This window comes from Athene cunicularia, assembly GCF_003259725.1.
Source record: "Athene cunicularia isolate RWA chromosome 9 unlocalized genomic scaffold, athCun1 chr9_part1, whole genome shotgun sequence".
Taxonomy (NCBI): Eukaryota; Metazoa; Chordata; class Aves; order Strigiformes; family Strigidae; genus Athene; species Athene cunicularia.
The window spans coordinates 14,280,338-14,298,762 of record NW_020799110.1 but is presented as its reverse complement, the minus strand read 5'-3'; the positions used below and the strand labels follow the sequence as shown (position 1 = coordinate 14,298,762).

Below are 18,425 nucleotides of genomic sequence, written 5' to 3'. Positions count from 1 at the left end.
TCTGTTCTGTCAGTTCTGTGTATGAGATGAACTTTTTGTAAAAGTAGTACAAAGCAATAAAATGGGTCTTCCAATTTAAGGTGTGAAAATCTGCAGTAGCAGTAAAACACCCCAAGACCTGTAAACATAACTGACTTGCATGTTAACCAAAGTTAATTAGTTGCTTCACTTAATTAGCTAATGTCTATTAATCTTACTAGCCTTGATAACATAATTTGGTAGCTTGTATGTTAAGGTTCATCTGATTTGGAAATTAGAGATAGATGTGCATTCTAAAGAAATCTTAAATTCTGACTGTGAATGCATTTAGCTTTGGAGCACTTTTTCTAGCAATAACCTTTTTGAGAATGTAATTTATTTTAGAAAGACTTCTTCTGGAACAAACTAAAAATTGTGCTTGAGGAAACAAGGTTTCTCATACTGTTTTTCAATTAAATCAAGGGAAATAAATATAAATGTGAATGATTATCAGGTCACTTTATAAAGCAGATTTTCATGGTTAAAAATAAACATTTCTCTTTGATAAACAGAAAACCAGGCTCTTTAAGCTACATCTAATAATTGTAATTATTGTAATGTTCTCTTCCTTGCCTCCTTTTCTACAGAGATGCTATTGAAAGCAACATGGATTTTATGGGGTTAATTATAATGCAAAACAAGCTAAAGCAAGAAACCCCTGCTGTACTTGAAGATTTGCATAAAGCCAACATTCGCACTGTCATGGTTACAGGTTAGCATATAAACATTCATACTCAAAAGAGAAAAATCTGTCTCTTTGGTCTTATAGTGTATGAAGTCAAATTTTAATGTCAGTAGGCTGGCATTACACTGTAATTATAGCAAGAAGGAAGTTTGGAAACTGTTGTGAGAATATTCAGACACTGGTCTTTCTTTTTGAGTGAAAGTTGCTTTGGTAAGTCAGAGATCAGAAGCTAGTATAGGGATTATTTCTACTTCATAGCTTCCTCTTCTTGGCTCCATGCACAAGTTAATTTATACTGAATCAAAGGATGAAAAACCTTAGAGGTCTTCCAGATCAGCCTAGGTTGAAAGTCCTCGTCTAATCTTACGGCTGACCCTGCTTTGAGCAGGATAACCTCCTGAGGGTCCCTACAATTTTGATTTATATTATGAGAAGTCACTTTGGAGGTTGAATTTTTGTAAGAATGACTTATGTCCCCTTAAGCAGGCTAGGTATCTGTGCTCGGTGTTTTCCTTGCAATATGTGTATGCTTTTTAAATCACAGGTATTTGGTGATTCCAAATGCAACTTTGGAATAACATGGATAGGCTAGCAATGCAACTCAGTGCAACTCAGTGCATGTTCTGTGACCGAATTTAAAAAGTGTTATTTTAAATGGCTGCATGTTTTCTGCTTGACTTTCAATAAGATTTGGTCCATAAGGGATCTTTACAGCTGAAAGAAGCATACAAAGTTCTTGGTGATGTTAGTGCAGGGGAGGGACTTAACAGGCTAGGCTTTGAATTTTGTCTTTAGGATTGATTTGCCCTAAGGTTATCACTGGTACATTAGGCAGTCCTCCTCCTAGTTTAAAACTGGCTTTCTTAGCTTTTTCTCTTACGTGGAATATCAGTATATGCTATTGATACTTTTCTAACTGAAACCTTTTTAAATGCAATTGTTTAACAGGGGATAACATGTTAACTGCTATCTCTGTGGCCAGAGATTGTGGAATGATTCTACCTCAGGATAAGGTCATTATTGCTGAAGCACTACCTCCAAAGGATGGGCAGGCTGCCAGGATCAACTGGCATTATGCAGATACCCTCGCAAAATGCACTAGTTCATCACCAGCCATAAACTCAGAGGTAATATGGACATTATTATGCCCTTAGAGTGTAAGCAGTTAATTTTACTGTTGGGTTTCTTTATTTTTGTCTTACTCTGTTAAAAAGCAAATCTGCTATTAAGTATCAAATCAAAATTGATGTGCTAGTTAACTTTCAGATCTTAAAATATCAAACAACAATAAAACAGCTGGGGAAGCTAGTTTTTCAGCTGATACAACATTTGACATGGTAGTTGTGCAGGATGGGTTTTTTCACATTTCATTATATTTAGACAGCTCTAGCTGTTTGTAGTTGAAACATTAAACCACATTTTCTTACTAGTAAGTATTTTCATTGTATGAAGGGGTTTTTTAAGTAACATTCTCAGAAACCTCTTCTGCTGGGGAATCTCTAGGAATAGCCCTGTGGGCATTAGCTTGAAATTACAAGGCATCTGTGTAAATACACTATAGCTAGAGCATTAAACTATTTTTGATAGGATATTCCAGTTAAATTGGTCCATGAAAGCCTTGAGGATCTCCAGATGACCAAATACCATTTTGCAATGAATGGAAAGTCATTTGCGGTGATTTTGGAGCATTTTCAGGATCTGGTACCCAAGGTGAGCGTTTTACTTGAGTATGAACACTTTTAATGGTGAACAGACTTTTCCCCGTGAGCGTTAAGAAATCTTCTGTCCTGTCTTCCAGCTTGTGTTACATGGCACTGTGTTTGCTCGCATGGCGCCTGATCAGAAAACTCAGTTGGTGGAAGCTTTACAAAATGTAGAGTAAGTATTTGCTTAAGCACAGAAAGTGGGAGGGTCAACAGTGTTTGGTGTGATAGGAGGAAGAAATTGTGTATGGTGCTAGCTGTTTTGCCAGGTGAAAAAGGCTGGGCTAATATAATTTCCTTAAGTTGGCTAATCAGCCTATTAGCTGAGCAGGAATGAGAGTAGTACCATCTGCTGGCTAGTTGTGAAAGTTTCAGACTTTAATGAAGTTATAAATTACCAATAACTAAACTGACTAATGTATTTTATAAATCTAGTTGCTTGGCTTAAATCATCAAATGTTTTCTGTGTATTAAAGAAGTATTAACAGGATACACTCTGTTCACTTACGGTCAGTATACTACTGTCTGTTGGTGTTACAGCTATACAAAATACTACACAAGTCTCTGTCTAGAACAAAAATGCTTTACACCATCTTGGAATGATAGAGGACTGATAACCATTATTGGTTTGATTGACCTGGCTAAGTCATGTTACTTCTCTGTCTACCTCCTTATATGTGTAATGGCAGCAGTAATTGCTTTCAGCATTAACGATCACTCGTTATTTTGCAAACCCTGAATAAGTCAAGTAATACAGAAGTATTTAATGAAATAAGCTAAATGAACTGTGATTAGGGAATGGTCCAGAATGCTGACATCTGTTTGGTTTTTATAGTTACTATGTGGGCATGTGTGGAGATGGAGCAAATGACTGTGGCGTAAGTGTATTTTAATTTTTTATACAGAACTGTTCAGTTAAATTTTACATCTGAAAGCAAGTTTTAAAATGTTTTCTGTTTCAATGTCAACTGACAGGCGCTAAAGAGGGCACATGGTGGTATATCTTTGTCTGAACTTGAGGCTTCTGTGGCATCACCATTCACTTCCAGGACACCTAGTATTTCCTGCGTGCCAAAGCTGATCAGGTAATGCCACTTACTGTGAACTTAAATTCATCTGTGTAACTCTTTGCATACCCCATATTAGTATATGCTGTAGGAGGCCAGTTTGAATTAAAGAACAAGCCATACATTTTTAGTAGTTTGGTTTCTTTACTGAAGGTATACTCTGAGCAAAGGCTTGCATAGCATGATTTAATATTTTGTTAAAAACCCTTTTGTCCATGTGAAGTTAATTTTTCAGAGGGTGAGTGAGCTTTTACACAGTATTTAATTTGGTGTCTTAGTGATTATGCTAGTTTCCATAAAAGTGGTGTGTAACTGCAAACAGTAAAATTCATCATATAATTGCTCAGCACTATACAAAGTAGAAAACAAATTTTCTAAATAGGGTTTGACCAATTTCTGGAGTTGGAAGCTAGGTAATAATTTTGGATAAAGGTCAGCCAGAGAAAATCTAGTTAAGTCTGCGTGGAACTACTGAAGTAATGCATAATCAGAAAAATTTCTGAAGTCAGCAACTCTGGTGGCTGACTGCTTGTTCATTCAATCCATGTAGTTAACTAGTGCTTTTGCAAGCAGACCTTCATTTTAAAACCTCTGCTGGAAAACCACATAAAGTCCAAAGAACAACAAAGTAAGGTGGTGGCTCAGTTCAGGAGGCATGCTCACAACTTCAGTGTACTTGAAAGTGTACCATTCTGACCCCTTTTTCTCTGTATGTCTTCAGCCTAATGTCCCTCAAAGGGTTTGCTGATGTGTTTAATTGCAGCTAACATTTTGCTAAGCAGGATTTAACTGCTTGCATGGAAAGCTTTCTAGTTACATGATTGCATTTGTTTTGACAGGGAAGGCCGTGCTGCTTTAATAACTTCCTTCTGTGTATTTAAGTTCATGGCATTATACAGCATTATTCAGTACATCAGTGTTACTCTACTGTATTCTGTAAGTATTCTGTAAGTGCTTAAGCAGTGTCAACATAATTCAGAGATTTGAAAATTGGTATATATTTAATATAAATTGCTGCAAGTCCTTGAGTACACAACACCTGCATTCTGAAAACTGTCTTTGGACTATAGAAGTCTTATACTTTTTGCTCTTTTTTTAACTATATAAAAAACACACCTATTTTAAAAAGGCAGTCACTAAAGCCTGTGAATAGAAGGTCTCTACAGTGGGAGACTTTTCTTAGTCCAAATAAGCATATAAATTGAACAAAAATACAATTTCCGATTACTTAAAAATGGTCAGCATCTCAAAATAGCCTAACTTTAAATAAAGGGCAATGCATTCCTTTTATGTAAGGATTGAAAGAGAGCAACTCGCAAGTATTGAGTTAGGAGGGTGAAAAATGCGAAGCAGATTATTTCCTGCTAATATGATCAGATTCATAATATGGCATGTGTTAGAAATTCTGTATTTTAATTTGTATTCTGATTAAGTTAAACATGCAGAGTACTAAAGGACCTTTGAGATAGAAGCTTTGACAGCTGTATGACTTGATATAGTGTTTAAAGAACTGTGGGCCGAAGCTATTATTTCATTAGTTTGTAAGATTCAGTAATATACTCTTGATTACAAACAAATCTTGAAACTGAAATTGTTTCATACCTTGATACTTCATGAATTGATCTGTGAATTGTAGAGTACTCAAGACTCCTGCAGATAAAGAAAGCCAGTTTGACCCGAGACTGTCTTGTTTAGAGTGAAAATAAAGAATTAATGCCATAGGAGTGTTACTGTAAGACGTTTCTTGGTGTGAAGAAATTACCAATGTTTCAGTTGTGATTTCTGTCTAGATCCTGAGCAATTTGGGAGACTTCCAGTTTCTCTTCATTGATTTGGCAATCATTTTGGTGGTTGTCTTCACTAGTAAGTATTGTGCTGGATTAGTGCTGCTGGCCTCTCAAGTAGTTTTTGCTTGGTTAGATTTTCTTTAGTTGCATGCTGTTTGGAGTAAACACTGTGACATACAGTTAAGATGTTATGTCTGCTACAGTATATGCATTAAAAAAACCCATGCCACTGTATACAGAGTTAGATTCATCTGAAGTTTGTGAAATGTTCTCATACAGAAAGCAAGCAGGCTGTGGGCATGATTTTAGTTCTTCACAGTACAGAAACTCCTAAATCTCTACTGATGTGATGACACTGGTTTTGGACTCAAAATGGGAGTGTTCCAATATTATCTTTCTCAAATGTTTTGAGTTCTTGCATTTTTAGTTGAATTTGTGTCCAGAAAACGTTATATTTGAAGCCTGTTACCTCATGAAGTGTTTGATTCCACCTGTGAACCTAGCACTCAGTTTACTGGCTAACAGTAGAATTCCATTTTCAAGTTTAATAAAACTGCTTCTTTGGAGCAATGGCAGACGAAAACTGAGGAGATGAGCTGTACGTCCTTGTGCCAGACAAAGGGAATTTGGCCAGACACTATGAATTCCTTGGGTCTCATGGCTTCTATTATTGTCCCCTGCTGTCCTGTGCTGCTGGGGGTAACCAGCCTGTAGAAGGCACTGTGGCATTATTCTAGTGCAGTATAATCTTTTCAGGGTAGTTCAACACTTGCAGTTCTAGACTAATTTTTAAAGTGGTGTCATCAGCAAGCCGTTCCAATTCCACAGAATGTGAACAGGGTAACTCTTGAAAACCATATGATGTAATGTATAATTTGTTTTTCTTTCTCACTGCAGTGAGTCTGAACCCTGCTTGGAAGGAACTTGTTGCGCGAAGGCCTCCATCGGGTCTTATCTCAGGTCCACTTTTGTGTTCCGTTTTGTCTCAGATCATCATCTGCCTTGCTTTCCAAACCTTTGGGTTTTTTTGGGTCAAACAGCAGTCCTGGTATGAGCCTTGGACAATGGAATCTGAGTAAGTGTTTCATGCAGGTTACAGTAATGACTGGAAAGCTATAGGCAATAATTGCTCTCTTGTTTATTGACCCCCTTTGGGAACTTTGTAAATAAAGCTTCTGTATGGCAGCTTGTTAGTCTGCTGAATTATTTTGTGAAAAGCATACTGATACATAGGAGTTACCCAATGGCTGAAAGGCAAAACTGGGTCAGAGCCAAACTGCAGGGTCTTGAAGACTCCTCAGGTTGGAGACAGTTGGGATCAAAATGTGAAATTAATGGTTCAGACCTATTTTAACTTTTCTATATTATAAAGTAAAACTGTTAGAGTTCCAGTAAATCAAATTAATATTTCTGAAAATGAACAGGTGTTTTAATCTTTATTGCAGTATTTTCTTACCTGTCTTCAAAGTGTATCTACAGTGATAGTTTCTAAACAGTTCATGCAGTGAACTTACAAGCTGGAAACATAAAAGAGCTCGAAGCTCAGAATTCACAAAAATTGCTATTTCCTTGCTGCAGTTTTGAGTTATTTCTTACTACCTGTAATAGTTTTTCAAGAATAGGCTTTTTTTAATACTGTAGCAGTTTATTCTGTCATTACTTTTGTTAATAAGTAGTACTTGTTTGCGTTATCTCCTAAACTCAGTGCTAAATGTTTTTTATGTTGTAGTGCATGTAATTTATTGGATGCCACAAACACCAGCTCTGCACATCATGGGAATGAGACTCTTCATGATGAACATTACATTAAAAATTATGAAAACACAACTTTGTTTTTTATATCCAGTTTTCAGTACCTCATAGTGGCAATTGTCTTTTCTAAAGGAAAGCCTTTCAGACAACCATGCTACAAGAATTGTAAGTCCTTTCTTACTATGTCTGGTTCCAAGTAAAACTCCAAGTGACTCTGCACTTGTTTGTCCGTGGCTTGCTTGACAGTTCTCTTGTGCCACTTCAGCAGTAAAAGTGTTGCTAGAAGAACATAGCACAATTATCCTCTGATAATCACAGATAGAAATAGGGAAGTATTAAACTGTATGGAGAAATCTGTGTCAATAGTTGCTTTATTTGTAGAAGTATGTGTGTTATATATGTTTCAGCTCCACAAGTGAGCCAGGGAGAAACTGAGTCTGGCCTTCTGTGTCTTTATGGCTATCGGCACAACTTATATTGCCAAAATCTGCCTGGAAGGGGTTTAGAGGGAGAAAAGAGGTTATTTCCAGGGAGTAACGAACCCACGATACATGGAAAAAACTGTCTAAAATTCTGGTTGTGAGATGGTCCAATTAAAATGTGGTTTTCTTCTTTTACAGTTCTATTTGTTATATCTGTGATAGTTCTTTATATCTTCATATTTTTCATCATGTTGCATCCTGTTGAATCTATTGACACATTTCTTGAGGTAAGATTCAACGGATGTGCAGGCATCTGTACTTCCTAGGATAACTGATTGGCTGCTTTTTGGGCAAGATTGAGCCCTTTAGAGCTTTACTTTTGCATCTTGGTGGGGGGACAGGGGGACGGGACGGGGCAGAATTTGTAACTGAACTGGTTTTGAATATGTGTTTACTTCATATGTGTGTTGCTAACCTCTGGCAACTTTTTCTCACAGCTCGTGTGTGTGCCATATGAGTGGCGCCTAAGAATTCTCATCATTGTTATTCTCAATGCAATTGTATCTGTGCTGACAGAGGTAAGACATTCAAATGGAAAAAATACTTGTCTGTTCAGTGGTGGTTTTTTTTTCAGGGTACACGTTTATCTTTTGTTTAGAAGGTCTCTTCACGGCATGCCAGTGTAAGTGGCCACTGTTTCCTTGTTAAGTCTGTATTCCTAAAAATGTCCTTGTAGGCTAGATTTAAGGTGTCAAGGTTTTCTATGTTTAAAAGCCTAATTTAAAGCCTTTTTTTATTAATTGAGAAGAGGGGGGGAAGTTGAAAGACTTACAAATTATTTCAAATGTTTCATGAGACAATACTCTATATTTATTTGCTGCATTAGTTCAGAATAACATAGTAAAGAACTATAAAAAATCCTTGGAGGAGCCCATCTTCATTCAGCTGGATCATACACCTAGCTTATTGTTCAGAATAATTCAGGTCTATATAACTTGTTCATCTAATCTGATCCAAGTCCAGAAGTAGAGATGTTCATGCAGATCTTTTTTTTCCAGCCCTGAGCTTGTCCAAAGTCAGTCACTCTGGATATTGACCTCTTCTGCTGTAATTCCAGAGTTAATGCAGGCAGAAACATGCCCTACCTTTCATCCAGGTACCCCTATGTTGTTTCCAAGAATCGAAGTTTGACAGACACATCTTCCAGAAGGAGTCTGGATTCGAAGTCAGTCATTTATTCCTGTGGTTAGTTCTTCTCCCTGTTAAATTGATGCCTTATTTCCAACCTGAATACATTTGTGTTTTGGTTGCAGCCATTAGTCACTCTTCTTTTTCTGCAAGATGAAAAAGCCTTTCAACATTATGTGGCACTTGCACACTACAATTATCTGTTTTTAGTGTATAACATTTTCTGCAGCTTCTAGTCAGCATTTCCATTACTATGTAAGGGATTGCTATCAAAGTAACCAGAATAATGTTTGCTTGGATCATACTGTTTTGGCCTTTGAAGATTACTACAGCATTAATACTCTTTCCAGTTGACGAGTTTTTTTCCCTTAGTAAAAAGTGACTTAGTAAAAATAATCAACCAAAGCTTTGGGTTTTTTTGGATACTTTAATCAAAATTATCAAGGCTTTGCATTCGAAATGTTCCAAATAGAATTTGCAATATATGCTATTACGTTGCTGCGTATTGGAACGTGTTTTTCAGTGTTTTCATATGATAGGCAATAACTTGACTTTTCCAAAACATAGCAGTAGATACTAATTTTGTGGCCTTTGCCTTGTTTTTAACAAGTTTATTCTCTCCTAAAGATCCTGAGCCTTTTTTACATTGTCCTATATTTACTCTAACCCTGCTTGTGATGTTTTCTTTGATGCCCTTTAATTCTTTAATTTTTTTGTACTACTAAACTCTTAATAGCTTTCTTTTTTGCCTACTTTTATTAAAGGATAAATTTTATGTATATTGCTGTCTTTGCTACTGAAACAAAACGTTCTGATGATGCAGAATCGTGACTTTTTTGACTTCTGATAAATATAAAACAAATCTAGATAGAAAAATTTTTTCCTGTTTACTTTCTCTAGTCAGTTTTGCTGATTTTATTAATGTCTCTAATTCAGCTTTTTTTAAGCACTAAAATTATGCCTTGGAATTGAGCTTTGTGTTGATACATGGAGTGTAAATAGGTGGTGGTTACAATTTTTCAGTCCAGTGGTAAACGTTACTGAGAGAAATAAACTTACCTTCTGCTGAAAAATTACTTTGTTCTGCAGGTGATCTTTCTCTTATACAGTCTGGTCATGTTTCTGTTCTGGAAGTGTAAGGGCTCCCGTAGAAAGTCTGTACAGTGTGTCAATCCATGTATCGGCAAGTGCCTCTCAAGGACAGATGGTTTTCCTCTGGCTTAAATGTTCATAACATTTCACTCCTGGGTGTTGTTGGTTGCCACATCAATCTGTAAACTCTGAATTTCCACTAAGCATAACCTATGCAACGTTATTACTGTAGAGTGTTTGCTTTCACCCAGTATTTCAACCCCCACCCACTCTTTTTTCTATGCAGGTTTGAGTTAGCATCTTCCAACACTTTAGTCAATTAACTGTCATTACCAAAACTGGTAGGATGATGTGTCACATTCCTTTTAAACAGACTTTCCTATTTTATCTTGTTGCCCATACTTTAGTAGTGGAATATAAGTACCTATACAATTTAGTTTCCTTGACATTGTTTGGGATGTTCTACTTGGCTTAAAAATCCGTTTCTTCCACTTTCACTGTTAGTTGAATGCTTTGTTTAGACAGAGAGTTGTCTTCCTGTACAGCAGATGTCCAACAGAAGGATTGTCTAGTGATCCTCAAATCCCAAACTTTGTTTTATGATCACGCTTCACCTTCTGTAACTTCAACCTTTTTTTGTTCCATCTTTTGAACTGTATTTGTCCAACTCCAGCAGTATTACTTTAGACTTCCTGAAGTTTTTTCATGTGGTGCCATCTCATTATGCCCAGTCACAGGCTATCTTATTACTTCACTTCCAGTATAGCTCGTTGCCTTTCTGTCCTCCTGTACCTGGCTGGATTTTCTCCTCACTACACAGTTACTGAGTAGCACAGGTCATATTCTGAGTATCTAGTTAGAGCTGCTGGTGGGATCTCCTTATTTCTTTTAGCAAGGTACTCTGTATGTATATCACCTAGAATTTGTTCTGCTGAGAATAATCCCTCAGTAATTGCCTCTTAAGTGTCTCATCATGATGAGATACTTAACGGATTGGATCTATCTTCTTTTGTCACACTCCCCAGTTTGACACTTTTGTGCCACACTACAATCATATGTAGTTTCTTCATTGCTTTTGCAGCAGGAATTGTTTCTGACTCTGGTTGTCCCAAACATCTTTTCTGAAATACTGTGTAAAGCTGCTTCTTCCATGTGGGTGCCAGACTAGGTTAACAAAGCATGCATATTCTTTCTACCAGATGATAGAAAATATTGCATAACAAAGGCAGATCCTAGCAGATGTTCCTCCTTACCCCTGTTGCCTGGTATAGACATACTTAAACCAGACTGGCTACAAGAAATGAATGTCTAACAAGCTGAAGATTTGTTGGCAAATGCTTTATAAAAGCAATATAAAAGTTTGGTATGTCATAAAATCATAAGCATTATAAAATCAGTTACAAAAGTCTGGCTAGTCAGTTCCCCTTTCTCCATAGCAGAAGTTAGATGTTAGAAATGGAACCTGTCCAAAGAGCAGAGCTGTAGGCTCAAGGCCATGGAAGATGCAGGTTCACACCTGTGTTGCCGGATTTGTTCAGGGCTTTCCAGTCCGCCCACACAGCCGTATGAGAATAACCAGATGTACTGAACATACTGTTCAACTTCTGCCCTCTTTTCCTAAATCTGGAACTGCTCCTACAGGATTCCTTCAGACCTCCCGCTGATGGCTGCTTCGCCACCCCACTGAAGCTTTTCTGGGAATGTCACTGGTTTAAAACAAACTATGAACAAAGCATAGCTCCAGCATGAAGTACACCATAACGTTAAAGATGGTTTGAGGGGAAGTGGCTTTAAGCACCCATGTCTGTGGTGCTTCACAGGGTTTTTTGAGTATTGAAACACATGAGGAATGTTTATTTATGTTTTTTACCTATATTGATGGATGCAGTTTTGGTCATTGTTGCTGTTGATTTAAAGTACATGTTCATATTCTTAAATCCCATGTGAGCACTTTAAGAATGAAAATGTTTATCACTTAAGTACTGACAAGTAATGTAAACTCTCCATTTTGCCTGGCACTGATTTAGTTATGCCTAACACACTATTTCAGGTTTTATTTGTAATGTGCACACTAACAAATGATCATTAGTTTCTTTAATTCTTCCCGCTCACTGCAATGTCTCACAGAATGTCCTCCTTGATATGATCCTTTGGAAGGTTGTGTTCAATCGAGAAAAACAAGGAGAATATCGCCTCACCATACCCCAGCCGCCTCAGGTTGGAGACTAGTATTTTGCTGTCATCATTTGAGTGCATGCAGATTAATTCAGTTTTGTCTTTTAATGATCTATAAGTGTCTGTTACCTTATCTTAAGCTTAAGAGTGCTTAAATTAGGTTTCTGTAACTAGGATATTAAAAGGAAAGGCTTTTGGTTTTATATTTTTCTCCTTGTTGACACTTAAGAATTTAGCTCTGTATACAAGAACTTTGAAGCAAACCCAGAGGATTGCTTTTAAGTCTTTTCTCACCTTATCTTCAGTTTGCACATTAGCAAATCTTTTTTGTGTTGTCACAAGTTAGCATGCCAGGACTGGGAATGCCTTGATTTGCTTGGAAACAGAATTGCTGATGCTGGGTCTAATCCAGTACTTTGTTAAATTAATATGGTTTAGAGTTTTAGATCATTGTCTGAGAACAGTAATTTATAGCACGTACAAATGAAACAAACAGAAATGCAAATGAAAGTACATTATTGCTACATCAGATGTTTAGGAGACTGAAGGATTTAGCTTCTGCTTTTCAGGTGATTGTGAATCTTGGTCTGGTCTGGCCCTTCTGTCATTAATACATGAAGGAAATCTATGGGAATCTCAAAAAATAGCTTTTTCTTTAGGCCTGTTGGCTTATTGCTTTTAGCTGGTTGTACATTTGTTCTTGCTAGAATTACAAGGGTTTATTTCTCAGCACTAAATTTTATAGATGTATTCATTTCAGATTTACATTTACCCTTTTGAGACTATTCAAGAATGAATTGCTCGGTGTTCACTGAAGAATGGAAGTTGGGCTTAAGGATCATGTTTGGTTCAGTTCACCAACTGATAGAAAAACAGAGCATGAAGAAAACCACAGAATTATAATATATCTCCGTTACAGTGTCAGCCCTGCAGGTGATAGGTTCTCTGTCTGGACGTGAGAGGGATCCAGTCTTGAGCATGAGGAATGGTGTTTCTCTTCTCCAGATAGTTATGTGCATTTAGGACTGGGAGAGGAAAAATAGGAAGGAAGACTTAAGATATAATTTGTGTGTGTTTTAAAAACTACTAATACCTGTAGGACTTAGGTTTCACAGTGGCAGCAAGTTAAATTCTGCCACTTTTGGCTGGCTGGCTGCCTTCAGATAAACAATTCAGTCCTTAAGAAGCATTTTGAGATTCTGGGAATTTGACTGCTTTTTCTAGACCAGGCTTTTATTCTTCAGTAGTAACATCATTTGATGGTGCCTATTATACCTGTGTTTACTGAAACTACCATATTTTATGTATAAAAGCTGTTGGTGACCTTAGATATTACAATAATGCAGAATACTTTTTTTCTTAAAGTTTTTAAATGTCATTGCTATCATAGTATAGAAAAGATGACACCACGAAAGAATTTCTGTACTACTCTTTCTAGGTCCAATGTGATAATGAAATAGTAAATTAGAAAGTAAAATAATAGTTTTTCTTCTAGCTATTTACTGTACTGTTAGATTAATTTTTTTCTCATGGTAATCCAATTTTCAAATCTGTTTACTTCTGCAGGAGGCTGTGGATCGCTGTGGAGTCTGTTTCCTTTCTTCCCTGTTTGGCTGTAGAGAGAAGACACCAAAAGCCAAGTATATGCATCTAGCTCAGGAACTGCTGGTTGATCCAGAATGGCCACCAAAACCCAGAACAACAACAGAAGCAAAAGTACCATCCCAAGAAAATGGTTCATATCAAATCATCACTGTAACATAACAGTGGATCTTGGTGACATGTGTCTTTAGTAGTATTCAGAAGAATGTAATTTTAAGGCTTTATTTGAAATTACAGTACACTAAATGTCATTCTAATACAGATGTTTCCAGCTGTTTTGTCTCTCTGAATACGAAGTTCAGAGTCAGACATCTTATAGCTATACATTTTAAAAATGTAGGTTCCCTTAGGCAGAACAGAAATGATTGTGTTCCTTTCACCTTCTTTTAAATTTCATTATTCCTAAATGAGATGTATTTGAAGGTTTAAACTGCAGGGCAGTTAAAAACAGGTTCACTTTATTTGCCTGAAATATCTTGATCATTGTTCTAACCTGCTTACCCGGGCACATGTTCATGTAAACCGTATGATGTAATGGTTTCACGGTAGTAGTAGAGGCACATAACCTTGTCATGTTTTTGTTTTGGTTTGTTTTTTTTAATATTCACTGTTGAAAAGCTTTGTGCCTCAGAATGGTTCTAAAGTTTTGGTGTGTGTACCTCTAAGTTTGTCCCTATGAGTAAGGACTGTCTCCAGGTGTAATGTTTGGGTAATAAGTTTAATTCTTTAGTCTGCCACAGCAGGAATTGGGAATGCTATAGAAGCAATATGCTCTGTCCTTAAGAGGAAAGCACATTGCTTTTCAAGTGGGTTCTTAGCTGCCTTTCTAGCTAACCCCAAGGAAGGGCTTAGGTAGCCTCCAGAGGAGGAGACATTTGGCTACACTCTAAAGTTTTTGGAGAAGGAAGGCTGGAGAATCTTAACACTTTCTTCTGTCTCATGTTTTATTACATTTAGCTATGCATTTCTCCACAGACCTTTCTTTTTCCAGCAGAAAGGTTAGATTATCCATTTGTGGACCATGATTTATTTGTAAATCTTAATAGTTTTCCTATATACCTTGAAGTAGTAAGACCAGAGTTACTGCTGCAAGGGAAATGAGGGTGGGAGGGAGGAATATTTTCACATGCCCACACTTGGGATTTGTGCATGTTGAAAACATACGCATTTCAAAGAGTCTGCTAATGTCTTAAGCACTATATGTAGCTGTATGAAACAAAATTAAGAAAAAATAGATGAGCTAAAATCTGTCTTGCTGCAGAACTATAAGGCTTGTATGGATTTTATTTATTTAAAAAAAAAATAAATAAAAGCTTGCATCACCAATAATGCTGCTTAAGCACCTGGGGTAGCGATACATCATTTTGCCATTAGGCGGTGTCAAAACACAAGACCACTAGAAAACTAGGTCTGCAAAGATGTAGGGGTAGGCATTGTCTTCACATACAAAGCTTAAAACTTTTCTTTTTCTTTTAAAACCACAAATTACTTATCTCCAAATCATCTTCAACTTCCTAACTTTCAGAAGAGTCGTCTTTGATGTTTTTGTGAAGATGATAAAGTATTGCCTCATGATCAGTCTGATTTGGCCAGATGCAAATGACTGGTTCAGACACCTCCAAGCTTTGGGAGGAGATCTGGAGAAGTCACGATTCTGTAGAGATCCTTTAGAGAAGGGAGTCGGGTCCTTTAGAGTAGTTGAGGAAGGAGGGCCCCAAACTCCCTGGCCACCTGCGATCATTCTGAAGTGAGCATATTCTGATGATGGAATTTGAGGGGGGGTGGTTTTGTTTCGTTTTAAATTCCTGTGGAGACAATTCCATTCCACCATTAATAAGGGGAATTTTTTCAAGTCGGACCTAATTCCCTTGTGCTGTTCTGTAAGGCAGTATGGACAGTGTCTCTCGCTGTTCGTGTTATGGTTTCTGCAGTGTTGAACATACTGTGCCAATGGGGAATTTTAAAGTGGTGCTAAATGGTTTGGAAGTCTTCTTCCTAGAACTTGGGGGTTTAAGTTATTAGCACTTGCTCCTCATAAATGGTATGCCTATGGTGTACTATCCTCCAGTCCAGCTGTCAACTCTTCCTGATTATTTTTTTGTTGTTGTTGTTTGCTTTTGAGGGGTGGAGCAGGAGGAAGGGGGAAGTGGTTTGCTTAGCATTCATTCAATAGAGCAATGTAAAAGTCTTATTATCCTGGCTTCTTATGGTCATAAGCGTCGAACAACATTGGTAGCTTTTAAGGGGTCTGCAATTGTGGATTTGGATCAATTTATTAATCATGAACTTGAGTCAGTTGGCTACTTTCTGTCAATGTTGATTTTACAAAATCTTGTGTACCATGGAATAATTGATGAAGAGTAATTCTCAGCTGCGTAAGTAGTATTCAAATTTAAAGAAAAATAATATTTAAGTTGAGAAATGTTGTGAAGCTATGCATCTTGGACCTGGGAGCTGTGACTTATCCTTAAACACATAAGCTTTTCCTTTCCATTTCGCTGACTGGTTTAACTCAGTTGTTCCATCAGAAATGAAAGAAAATATTTGTATCTTTCCCTTTTATATGCTTTTGCTTAATACTTTCTCTAAACTGATAATTTCTCTCAGCTTGCTTGGTTTCTGAAGCTAGTATTTCAGTCTTCACTCTATTAAACTTACCTAGACAGTGGAGAGGAAACAGCTTGTTAAGGTGGGCTTGTCTTCAGAGAACATTTTAGAGGGAAACCTTACTAAAACTGAAATTGCCAAATGTCTTCACTTGATTGACTAATGGGTCATGAGCCTATTAAACTTGAATATTTTGCAAATGGGAGCTAGTTTCCTCAAGGTATGCATTCAGTGTTAGTAAATGTTCTTGAGGTTGCATGCTTGAGCTCTGACCTATTTGCTTCTGACGCTTAGTCAAGAATAATAAATCAGCTTTTCTGAGAATCCTTCTTGTTGTTGCAAGTTCAGCCACAAAATAAGCTTTTGCATCTTCTGCAATTATTGGGATTTATGCCTTCCTGCCCAAGAGCTGAGTTTGGCCACCTATAATTTTTCTCATTTTGAGCAGTTTACTTTTTCTGGTTTTCAGAAATGCAGCAAACTAGATCTGCACTAGTGTATTCAGTTCCTGCTTTGAAGTAAGATGAAATTCAGTTTGTAGTGGAAAGAATCTCTTCTAATGTTCATCTTGGAAGTCTGAATTCGGGTGAACTGACCAATGTAGTGAGCTCCACTAGATACTTGGTAGACATTTTCTTCCTGCTGTATATTTTGGCCTTACATTGAGGAGTTTGATTTATTATTAAATTATTTGTGTATGCAGACTTTAATCTGTACGTATTTTACTTTGATGTATTAGGATTTGTAAATATTACTGATTTTTAAATATTATTTATGCACATACTTAAAGGACTGGTCTATCCAGAAAAGCAATTGCTAAATAATAAATGTTACTTTTTAGAAATAAATTGCAAGATCTTTAAATTGTATATCCCTCAGGGTTATTTTTAAAATTTCTTTTCTCTTCCCTTCAGATTCAATTAGCAGTAACTCTAGCTTTGTTTATTATAGAACTAAAACTACTGTAAAAAGAAAATGCTGCAAATAATGCGTGAGTAGAAGCGGCTAAAACACCCACAGAACTGACTGTCCATATTCATGTAACTTTAAATTGGAAACTCTTACTGTTGCACTTTTAAAAAGTTGTTGGATTTTTAATTCTATTTATTTTTTCTTTCTTCATGAAGGTTGTGCTGAACAGTCATCCCAAATTGCGTAAATAATCCTGTACTGTATATGTATATACAGTATAATGCTAAGCAGATGTGGAGTCCTTTTATGCTGCAAATTTTTAATGCTTATGTTGGTCATCACAAAATGAGAGAGCTAAAGTTCTGTAGGATTTCTCCCATGAAATTCTGAATTGTAAACTTAGGTTTTTGTACATCTAAGGGAAAGCTGTGGGTTTTTGACAATTTTTAGAGTCTTGAATATGTTGATTTTATACAGTAAAGCTTCAGGTTTTTAAAGCTATTTTCAACAAACTGCAGCTTGTTTGATAATTATGTAAACCAGAAACTACTCAGTTTGTCATGAATTCCTCAAGCCTAACACAGATTAAAAGGTTCACCATTACAGCGCGCTCTAGAAGCTCAGCTTCCTCTTTATTTTTAAATCTGAAATGATACTACATCTTTGTATTTAAAATATGTATTGCTGCTCTAGAATGGTACCCTGTTGTCAAGAGGCATACATAAATAACTGTACAATAGAGTTGTAAATAGACTTGTAAATCATTTTTGTGACTGAAGCTCTTTGAAAAATAAAATTAAAATGAACAGATATTTTAACTCTTTTCATTAGTTTCGTGAAATTGTTCTTTATACAATTACATCCAAAGCTTGTTGCAGAATACAGGTTTACTCCCACTGATGTCAGGAATATCTTGTTCAGTGCCTCTGCATGTTGGAGGATGGGGCTGGAGGAGTGTGCATGCTGCGTGCCAGCAGGTCCGCAGTGGGATCATGCTGACTGTGCTTTCACCTGGTGGCTTATGAAAGCCATTTTAAAGTCAGACCTTGTACAAGTGATAGCAGCTTGTTTCTACCTTCTGTTATCCAGATGTTCCTTCTGTTCCTTAACATGTGGGAGGCATTATCTTGAAAAAAACTCCTGGGCAAATGTTCCTGGTTGTGAGCTGTCACTGTTGTTGCAGTCATCTTCAGAAAAATCACACAGAAATGAAAGATATCTTCTCCATCCTGCGACTTGCCTTCCATTTAAATATTCATTGGCAAAGCACGTTATTTTAAACTTGAAGACAAGAAACTGATGGTGTCTGATACACCTGGTTACTTAATTACAAAAACTTAAAAACTTAATCTTTCAATTTTGAAGCTAATATTTTGCTGTCTTAAAGCTTTTCTCTCTTCAGAATCTTTCAAGGC

The 18,425-nt window shown here is 36.7% G+C and overlaps 1 protein-coding gene across 2 annotated transcripts in view; it reads left to right on the top strand.

Moving 5' to 3' along the window:
• ATP13A3 (ATPase 13A3) overlaps positions 1–17,820 on the top strand; it is a 60,622-nt gene extending 42,802 nt beyond the window's left edge. Inside the window, exons 20-33 of one of the 2 annotated variants that reach the window (XM_026854824.1) lie at positions 606–730; positions 1,652–1,830; positions 2,291–2,413; positions 2,502–2,581; positions 3,242–3,284; positions 3,382–3,491; positions 4,313–4,409; positions 5,264–5,336; positions 6,158–6,335; positions 6,990–7,177; positions 7,633–7,721; positions 7,932–8,012; positions 11,842–11,931; positions 13,456–17,820. In XM_026854824.1, the coding sequence (XP_026710625.1) occupies positions 606–730; positions 1,652–1,830; positions 2,291–2,413; positions 2,502–2,581; positions 3,242–3,284; positions 3,382–3,491; positions 4,313–4,409; positions 5,264–5,336; positions 6,158–6,335; positions 6,990–7,177; positions 7,633–7,721; positions 7,932–8,012; positions 11,842–11,931; positions 13,456–13,653 (1,654 nt within the window). In that variant the 3' untranslated portion in view covers positions 13,654–17,820. The remainder of the gene's footprint in view (positions 1–605; positions 731–1,651; positions 1,831–2,290; positions 2,414–2,501; positions 2,582–3,241; positions 3,285–3,381; positions 3,492–4,312; positions 4,410–5,263; positions 5,337–6,157; positions 6,336–6,989; positions 7,178–7,632; positions 7,722–7,931; positions 8,013–11,841; positions 11,932–13,455) is intronic. The other variant, XM_026854825.1, reaches the window with a different exon arrangement.
• The last annotated feature ends 605 nt before the right edge of the window (positions 17,821–18,425 follow it).